Here is a 9,891-nt window from a genome sequence, read left to right as displayed (position 1 = left end):
AATTGCTTGAACCTGGGAGGCAGAGGTTTCAGTGAGCTGAGATTGTGCCACTGTACTCCAGCCTGGGTGACAGAGTGAGACTCCATCTCAGGAAAAAAATAATACATACACACACACACACACACACATATATATATAAATAGAAATGTAATAACCGTTCTAAGCTCATGGGTCATACAAAGCAAGCAGTGAGCTAGATTTGGCTTGTGGACCTCCAGCCTCTGCTCTACTGTAGCCTTAGGGAATGCCCCATAATTCTGTATGTACTCTAGGTTGTTTCTTGGCCCCCTGCCTTTATTTATGCTGTTCCCTCCCTCTGAATGTCTTTTCTCCTTTTTGCCTGGCCTATTCCTGTTTACCCTTCAGGACCCGCTACAGATTCTACTTTCTTGGGGAAGGCAGGTCTTTTCTAGCCCCAGTAGGTAGAGGTAAGTACCTACCCTTGGGCTTCCGTATCATCCATGCACATCCTGATTATTAACACTTAACCGCATTGTGTTACAATGTTTTATTGTATGTCTGTGCCTCTAGTTCCTTTACTTGACACTGTTTGATCCATCTTTGTATCCTCAGCAGTTAGCACAATGCCTGGCATATAATAGATACATAATGAACAGTTGTTAAACTGCATTAAGAAATCTAGGGTGGGACATGGTGGCTCATGCCTGTATTCCCAGCACTTTGGGAGGCCGAGGTGGGAGGATCACTTGAGCCCTGGAGTCTGAGACCAGCCTGGGCCACAAAACAAGACCCCATCTCTATCTTAAAATAATAATAATAATAATAAAACTTAAACAGAGAAATCTGTAAGATGGTTTATGGCTGATTGATCTTGTCAAATAGAGGAAGGTTATATTTGTTATATATAAGCTATTATAAAATTATTTTGTGCACTTTCTCCTATCAAACTCACCTGTACATACCGCCAGAAATATCACTGGGGTAAAGGGATGGTGGTGGAGGAACTGCAAGAGAAGTTGGAATGATGGGTGAGGGGAGGCAGGGTACTGCTTATACACCATCATGACCACCTCTCCAGGCTCGGTCCATCGCTTCCTTAAAAAATCTAGGTAACAAATTCAGCTGGGCGTGGTGGCTCACACCTGTAATCCCAGCACTTTGGGAGGCCAAGGAGGGTGGATCACTTGAGTCGGGAGTTCGAGATCAGCCTAACCAACATGGAGAAACCCTGTTTCTACTGAACATACAAAAAATTAGCTGGGTGTGGTGGTGCATGCCTGTAATCCCAGCTACTTGGGAGGCTGAGGCAGGAGAATTGCTTGAACCCGGGCGGCGGAGGTTGCTGTGAGCCGAGATCGTCCCATTGCACTCTAGCCTGGGCAACAAGAGTGAAACTCCATCTCAAAAAAAAAAAAAAAAAATCTAGGTAACAAATTCTAAGAACACACACATATACCAACAGCAACATAAAAATGTTGGGCCACGTACAAACTTTGAAGTGAGGGCATTGAGCGAGATCAATTTTAAGGTTCCTTTCAACTTTGAGTTTCTGTGTGTATAGAGTTACCAGCACAGAATCATTCTCACTTAGACGCCAGAGTAGAAAATTGAGTCTGTGTAGGACCAAGAGTAAGTGTGGAATATGGAGGTGAGGAAGAGGGGTGGAGGGATCGGCAGAGAGTGGCGGGACCTGGGGTGGGACTTCTGACACCCCCTGCAAGTGTTCACCTGGCATCCGGAGTGAACTCCATCTCCACCAGCACACACCATGGTGTTCTTCACAGTGGAGCCCCAGTAGGAGGAGCTGGAGCAGATGGCGTAGTCCACAGAGGGCAGGTAAGCCTGCTGCAGGGTCTGGGCCAGCTGCCCATTGGCTGAACAGGACACATAGCATTGGCGGTCAGCTCCAAATGTTGTCCAGTGGAAAAACCTTCCACCCTTGCCACACCTTCCCAAACTCTCGTGAAAGCTGAACTCAGGGCAAACTCCTTCTGTCTGCCTGTTGCATGTGGTGGATCCTTCTGTCTTCTCTCTTTATATGGCTGCACAGGACCCTTCCCTCAGGGAGGCGGCCTTGCTTACCGTACCTAGGCTCCAAGTCACCAACCCTACTCCTGCTTCTTTCCACTCGTGGATAACTTAGTTGCACTATGGAATGGCCTTATTTGTGGATGATTTATCTGTCTGTTCCGTTTCCTCCTGCAGGCTCCATGGAGCAGAACTGGGATTGTGCATGCTTGTTTCCATTTCTTTTTTGAGATGGAGTTTCACTCTTGTTGCCCAGGCTGGTGTGCAGTGGAGCAATCTCGGCTCACACAACCTCTGCCTCCTAAATTCAGGCAATTCTCCTGCCTCAGCCTGCCGGGTAGCTGGGATTACAGGCATGCACCACCATGCCTGGCTAATTGTGAATTTTTAGTAGAGTTGGGGTTTCTCCATGTTGGTCAGGCTTAAGTGATCCTCCTTCCTCAGCCTCCTGAGTACCTGGGACTACAGGCTCATGCCACCACGCTCAGCTAAGGATCCTTAATTTCTTTGGACCTTGGTTTCCTCATGTATAAAATGAAGGGCTGTCTGGGTGCAGTGGCACATGCCTGTAATCCCAGCACTTTGGGAGGCTGAGGTGAGAGGATTTCTTAAGCTCAGGAGTTTGAGGCCAGCCTAGGCAATATAATGAGATCCCATCTCTACAAGAAAATTTAAAAATTAGCTGAGTGTGGTGGTACATGCCTATAGTCCCAGCTACTCAAGAGGCTAAGGTGGGAGGATCACTTGAGCCTAGGAAGTAGAGGCTGCAGCCTGGGTGACAGAGTGAAACCCTGTCTCTAAATAAATAAATAAATTTTTAAAATGAGGGGCTGGTAACAAAAAAAATTATCTGTGGTAAAGTCTTTTTTTTGTTCTAAGAGTCCATGAATCTGTCAAGTATTTCACAGCCCATTCTTAGCTTGATATAATGCATCAGTTACTGTATCTATGGTTCCTCTAGCTCCTGGTCTCTGGCCATAAGCACCTAGGACCACAGAAAAAGGTGCCTTAGAAGCTCAGCTATGTAATCAAGATCCCCGTGGTGGATTGTGCCAATGTAGGCAACTTACTCTTGGTCCTGCCCCAGCCTGTGATGTAGCAGGGACTGTCGTTAGCCAGGATGGCTCCCTCCTGGGGCAGAACACCCAGCTGGACATTGCTATTGAGGGTAACGCTCTGGGCCAGGCGCAACAGGGCGATGTCATAGCTGCAGGAGAAAAGGAGACTGCTCACTCATGGGATCAGCTCTTCCCTGAGGTCAGCATATATACTAGCCCTCTTTAAGCATTTGTATCCCTGTGCAATTGGAAAGTGACGATTTTGAAGAAGGACGGGGCTCACTTGCTAAGCCTCAAACTAGAGCAATTACAATTGAACAGGTAAACATTCTATGTTTAACAGCAGCATCTGCTGGTGGGACGTTGGTATTGCAGCCTAGCTCTGACCTTTGCAACGCAGGAAGTTGAGAATGGGGGAATCTAAAGGAGCAGAGTGGCGTGATCTTGGTGGCAGAGTTCTCAAACAAGAAAAATGTAAAAGGCTGAGTGGCTCTACAAGCTCAGCAGAATATCCCAATTCCTTGAACCCATCCCCACCTCCACATGCTATAGAATTGACCAACATTTTAATGATTTATTTTCCAGGAGTTTACAACTCAACTTGAAATTTTCCCATGTAAGATTCACTGTAGGAAATTTACTTATGCTGATGGAGTCTATTTTTTTTTTTTTTTTTTTTTTTTTTGAGACGGAGTCTCACTCTGTCACCCAGGCTGGAGTGCGGTGGCCAGATCTCGGCTCACTGCAAGCTCCACCTCCCGGGTTTTTGCCATTCTCCTGCCTCAGCCTCCCAGAGTAGCTGGGACTACAGGCACCTGCCACCTCGCCCGGCTAGTTTTTTTGTATTTTTTTTTTAGTAGAGATGGGGTTTCACCGTGTTAGCCAGGATGGTCTCGATCTCCTGACCTCGTGATCCACCCGTCTCGGCCTCCCAAAGTGCTGGGATTACAGGCTTGAGCCACCGCGCCCGGCTGGCTACAATGTGAATAATAAATAATGATAAAACCCCTCATAGAAACAGAACATTAAAATCCAATCCTAAAGGTCTTCAAAGATTCTCAAGCCCTCCAGAACCTCAATTCTCTTATGAGACAGAGTCTCACTCTGTCATCCAGGCTGGAGTACAGTGGCACGACCTCAGCTCACTGCAACCTCTGCCTCCTGGGTTCAGGCGATTCTTGTGTAATCAAGTGATTACAGGCGGTGCCACCACGCCTGGCTAATTTTTTTTTTTTTTTTCATATTTTTAGGAGAGACAGGGTTTCACTATGTTGTCAGGCTGGTCTCGAACTCCTGACCTCAGGTGATCCGCCTGCCTTGGCCTCCCAAAGTGTTGGGATTATAAGCATGAGCCACCATGCCTGGCCAAGAACCTAAATTCTCAAAGTTCTCCTGGATGAATGAGCCAGCTCATTGCTCTCTCTAGGATATGGTGCCCTCTCTCAGGCTCAGCTGGGCTCCTTAACTAAAGGCCAGGCCAGGAGTCATTGTCCAGGCTTCAGGCCATGCAGTCCCTCTAGCTCTCTGAAAGAACAGGTGAAGGCAGCCAGTTGTTGGCTAGTCAGGCCTCACCACCCAGCCCAGGGCCAGCTTGGACTTGCTCCTACCCAGCGGCCACGTTACTGCTGTCCCAGGATGGATGCACCACGATCTGCTGTACACTCACGTACTGCTCGGTGCCATCGTTCTGGCTCAGGTTATGGTCTCCAACCACCACGCGGAAAGTCTTCGGGCTGGCGTGAGAGAAGGAAGCCTTGAGTCATCCAGGGGACTCAAACCTTCTCTTTCCCCCACTTAGAGAAAAGTTGGAAATCCATCCTTTTATTATTATTATTAAAGAAATTTTTTTTTTTTTTTTTTTAAAGAGATGGGGTTTTGCTGTGTTGCCCAGGCTGGCTTCAAACTTCCAGGCTCAAGTGATCCTCCCACCGCAGCTTCCCTAGTAGCTGGGACTACAGGTGTGAGCCACTGTGCCCAGGTTTTGTTTCTTATTTTAGGACAGGAACCCATCTTACCTGGTCCAGGTAGAGGAGGGATATAAGACTCTCCAAAATGAGAAAGTAACAAGCTCTTTCATTCCCTAATTGACTAACTTGTGGAAGTGAAGAAAACTACCATCACTTTCATTTTCTCAGTTTAACATCATAGGCTGAATATCTTGTAACCTGGGAGAGGTGTAGTGCACATAAATGAAATAATGGCTCTCAGCCACCAATATTTTGAAGGAAGCATAGACTTCTAGGCTAGTCATTTTTAAAGTGTGGTTCCTGGGCCAGTAGCATGAACATCACCTGGAAACTTGTTAGAAATGCGAATTCTCAGGCCTCACCCTGGACCTACCAAATCAGAAACTCTGCTGGGTGGGGCCCAGCAATGTGTGCCTTCCAGGTGATTCTGACACATGCTGAAGTGTGAAAACCATTGCCCAAGACAAATAGGAAAAAAATGGTCACCAGTCAGATGTTGACTAAGCACTTACATATTTACTCAATCCTCACAACATTTCTACAGAGTAAATGTTCTTAGCCCATTTTAGAGATAGGAGATTGGGGGCATAGTTGCCCAAGGCTATATAGCTAGAATTTGGTGGAGCAAGATTTGAATTTGAGCTTCCCTGGCTCCAAAATTTGTACTTTCACCATACTACCTCCCTGCAGGCCCTGAACAGGAAAGGGGCCACTGACCAGTCCCTGAAATGCTGTCCAGAGAGGGCAAAGTTATGTTATCCTTCAGAAGGGTCAGCCCCTTCCCCTTCCAGGGGCCCAGGAAAGCTCGTCTTTGTTTTTCTTACGAATCCACGCAGTGAGCAGCTGTCATCACCCAGTTCTTTCTGATGAGGGTCCCTCCGCAGGTGTGATACCAGGAACCTCCAGATAGGTACTGGAGGGAAATCTAGATGGGGAAGAAAAAAAGAAGGGATAGGTTGGTGTTTCTCAAAAGGTTTTGCCCCAGGTCGGACGCAGTGGCTTATGCCAGTAATCCCAGCACTTTGGAAAGCTGCGGCGGGAGGATCAGTTGAGCCTAGGAGCTGGAGACCAGCCTGGGCAACATAGTGAGATCTCACTTCTACATCAAAAATAATTAAATATAAAAGACTTTGCCTCAAACTACATGTCACCTCCTTAAAGTCCTGCTGTCCTTCAAAACATTCTTTTTCGGGGCTAGGGATGGCAAATAGGTTTCATCTGACCTGCCAATTACTACTAATTGGTTGGTAGTGGCCACCTGGAGTGTGGCATTGATAAGGGGTGTGTAGATGCTTCTGAGGTCAGCAGGAAGGGATGCTCCATCGTTTGGTGATGTTTGCTGTGTACATGAATGAGGCGTAAAGGCACACAGTGTATTTGGCATTACCTCTCTAGGTTGTTGCAATGGACCTAGAACCCATTGCAACTCCTTTTTTGGAACTCCTTCTACCTCTGTTCTCCCTTAAAGAGGAACTATAGGCCGGGCACCATGGCTTACGCCTGTAATCCCAGCACTTTGGGAGGCCAAAGTGGGTGGATCACAAGGACAGGAGATCGAGGCCATCCTGGCCAACATGGTGAAACCCCATCTGTACTAAAAATGCAAAAGTTCATCGGGCATGGTGGCACGCGCCTGTAGTCCCAGCTACTCGGGAGGCTGAGGCAGGAGAATCGCTTGAACCCAGGAGGTGGAGGTTGCAGTGAGCCAATATCGTGCCACTGCACTCCAGCCTGGTGACAGAGTGGTGCTTTATATAAAAAAAAAAAAAAAAAAAAAAAAAAAATCTAGGTAACAAATTCTAAGAACACACACATATACCAACAGCAACATAAAAATGTTGGGCCACGTACCCCACAGGCTTAGGTCTCCAGAGCTCTACCTTCAGTGTTTTCAAGACATCTCCTGAATCCCCACTTCAGGCAATACTTAGAAATACCAATGGGAGGCCAGGCGCGGTGGCTCACGCCTGTAATCCCAGCACTTTGGGAGGCTGAGGCGGGCGGATCACGTGAGGTCAGGAGTTTGAGACCAGCTGGCCAACATGGTGAAACCCTGTCTCTACTAAAAATACAAAAATTAGCTGGGCATGGTGACAGGCACCTGTAATCCCAGCTACTCAGGAGGCTGATGCAGGAGAATCGCTTGAACCCAGGAGGCAGAGGTTGCAGTGAACTGAGATCATGCCATTGCACTCTAGCCTGGGCAATGAGAGCGAAACTCCATCTCAAAGAAAAACAAAAGAAAGAAATACCAATGGGATGTTCATTTTTATCAGTTCATGTCTCTTCCTCTAGTACCTCATATTATGTAATAGCTCTACTCCTGAAAACTGGGGCTCAGACTTTTATAAGCTAAAACTCTGGTTGCAGTGATATCCTCTCAAAGTGTGGATCTTCGCCACTTAATTTGCCAGGTTTACGTGTTTAGATCGCTTAAATGAGGGCTCAGCTGCCCTGTTAGGAAAGTGGAAACTCTAAATAGCCAACTAAGTCGCATGCTGTGTGTGTGTGTGTGCACACGTGCAAGCATTGTGACACACACAGTGTGGCAATGTGGAGTGGTGTGCATGTGAGTTTCAAGGTATGTGGAGTCCAAGGTGTGTGTCTGGCACCCAGTCTTTCTTGCGTGGCACAAGTGCTGTCGCTGGGAATACAAATGTATCTTGTGTTTGGGTGTGTGCCTTGAAGAGGGAGTGTGGTTGGTGTATAAATCCCCTCCTCCAAGCCCTTTTGCATTTAGAGAACCACCTAAGCCTGATCCCATTCATATTTAAAATCTAGAACCTAGATGTTGGAGAGCTCCTTGTTGATAGGGACATGCACAAACACACACGATACCTTTTGTCATGCACTGCGCTCTTATTTGGGTGGAAGTCTGGGGCTGGGAAGGAACACCCACCTGAGAGGGCCATGAATTCCTCCCAGCCTCAGTCCCTCCCACTACGCGGGCGTTGGTTTCCGGAAAGTCCTGGGTGCTGTGTCCTTTGTGGGGCAGAAGAAAAGTGAGTGATGACTAAGCGTGGGGTCAGCCAGGGGTAGGGGTGGGGGGTGGCGGTTGTGTTTCGAGGAATGTTAGCCTTGTCTGCAAATTCACAGCTCCTCTCTAATGAATGAGGGGCCCAGCTGTGAGTTCTCTGAGCCCCTTTTGAAAGCAGGGGTGCCTGGGTGCCTCCTGGTTCCCCCGGGTGTTCCCAGAACTCTGGCATGCTATGAAGGACCTCTCTCAAACCACCAGACTAGGCCCCAGAGGCTCCTTGTGGTCTCCTCCTTGCTCAAGATCACCCTTTGGCCTGAAGAGATCCCCCCATTCTTTGACCCCCCCCAGCCCCCTAATGCTTTGGCAGGATTCTCCAGGGTGCGGGGCCTGCAGTGCACACCCCAGCCAGGCACCTGCTTGAGGAAGCCCTCCTGTCAATGGGGGTGGTGGGGAAGCCCAGGGACCCACCCCACTACCAGAAGGGGCTTCTCTCTGCTTTGTGGCCCAGGGACCTGCCACCCAGAGGGGCCTGAATAGCCAGTGGCCCTGACCTTTTCTATCTTGGCCTCCAGGAGAGTAAAGGACGCTCTGCAGGCAGAGCGTCCCACCTGCCCTGGGACAGGGTGCTGGCCTGGGCTTAGGGAAGTTTTGCTGACCCTCCTGCCCAAGTCCCCCTCCCTGTAGACCTCAGGCCACATGATCCACTTACCATAAAGGACCAGGGTTGCGAACACCAGGAAGCGCAGCATGTTGCTGATGGACTAGACCACTGCCCTCTTGCTTGGACCAAGCCCTCTTTATGCTCCTCTTAGCAGCAGCTTTGCTGACCGTCTTCTTGCCAACTGGCAGGGCTGAGGGTGCAAGGCAGGGAAAATCACAGGTGACATGGAAATACAAATAAAAGTATTTCTTTTCAAGTAAACTAATGTATCTGTTATTCAAAGACAGAACAAGGCCAGAGCTGAATTAATCATCTGCTTTTAATTGAAAAGTAGCCAACAAACTCTTTTTCAGAAATAAGATGGAGAACCAGGGCTGGTTTTTCCCTAAGGGAGCACCCCTCATCATCCATCACTCCCTCATTGTCCTCAGTGGCACTGTAATTGCAGAGACTTGCCCTGTGCACCAGCAGCTGGAGGCCAGGTGGATAGTGGAGGAGGGGGCAGTGGTTAGCAAGGGCAAGGAAGACACAGCACCTCTCTCTGCCCAAAGAGGGAGATGGCACATGCCCCCAGGATGCAGGTATAGGTGTAAATGCAGACACAAAAGCCAAGTAGATGCAGTGGAGAGAATTCTGGGGGAGGAAAGTACTGAGAAACAGGCTTGGGCCCTTTCAGATGGAGAGCCAAGAAGGGGCTCCCAGAGGAGAATGTGGGGCAGGGTAGAGGAGGGGATCCTCGGGATGTGAAGACAGTCTGAGGGCTATGAGGGTAGATGGAGGGTGAAGAGCAGAGGGAGAACGAGGGGAGGAGCTGAGGTTCCTGCAAGAGATGAAAGGCTTTGTCACAGTTCGTAGAGGAAAGAAAAAGGAGTTGCGGCAGGGCACAGTGGCTCATGCCTGTAATCCCAGCACTTTGGGAGGCTGAGATGGGCAGATCACAAGGTCAAGAGATCAAGACCATCCTGGCCAACATGGTGAAACCCCATCTCTACTAAAAATACAAAAATTGGCCGGGCACAGTGGCTCACGCCTGTAGTCCCAGCACTTTGGGAGGCCGAGGTGGGCGGATCATGAGGTCAGGAGATCGGGACCACCCTGGCTAACACAGTGAAACCCCGCCTGTACTAAAAAATTACAAAAAATTAGCTGGGTGTGGTGGTGGACGCCTATAGTCCCAGCTACTCGGGAGGTGGAGGCAGGAGAATAGCGTGAGCCCGGGAGGCAGAGCTTGCAGTGAGC

General features: G+C 48.8%; 1 protein-coding gene across 1 annotated transcript in view; it reads right to left on the bottom strand.

Annotated features, from left to right (window-relative positions):
* Positions 1–8,740, bottom strand: part of CELA1 (chymotrypsin-like elastase family, member 1) — an 18,821-nt gene extending 10,081 nt beyond the window's left edge. Inside the window, exons 1-6 of the mRNA XM_011930640.1 lie at positions 8,701–8,740; positions 7,914–7,996; positions 5,839–5,939; positions 4,655–4,780; positions 3,060–3,196; positions 1,690–1,835 (exon numbers count right to left, since the gene is read on the bottom strand). Coding sequence (XP_011786030.1) covers positions 1,690–1,835; positions 3,060–3,196; positions 4,655–4,780; positions 5,839–5,939; positions 7,914–7,996; positions 8,701–8,740 — 633 coding nt within the window. The remainder of the gene's footprint in view (positions 1–1,689; positions 1,836–3,059; positions 3,197–4,654; positions 4,781–5,838; positions 5,940–7,913; positions 7,997–8,700) is intronic.
* Positions 8,741–9,891: the final 1,151 nt, after the last annotated feature.

Source organism: Colobus angolensis, unplaced genomic scaffold (assembly GCF_000951035.1).
Source record: "Colobus angolensis palliatus isolate OR3802 unplaced genomic scaffold, Cang.pa_1.0 Scaffold87, whole genome shotgun sequence".
NCBI lineage: Eukaryota > Metazoa > Chordata > Mammalia > Primates > Cercopithecidae > Colobus > Colobus angolensis.
This window is presented reverse-complemented; position numbering and strand designations above follow the sequence as displayed.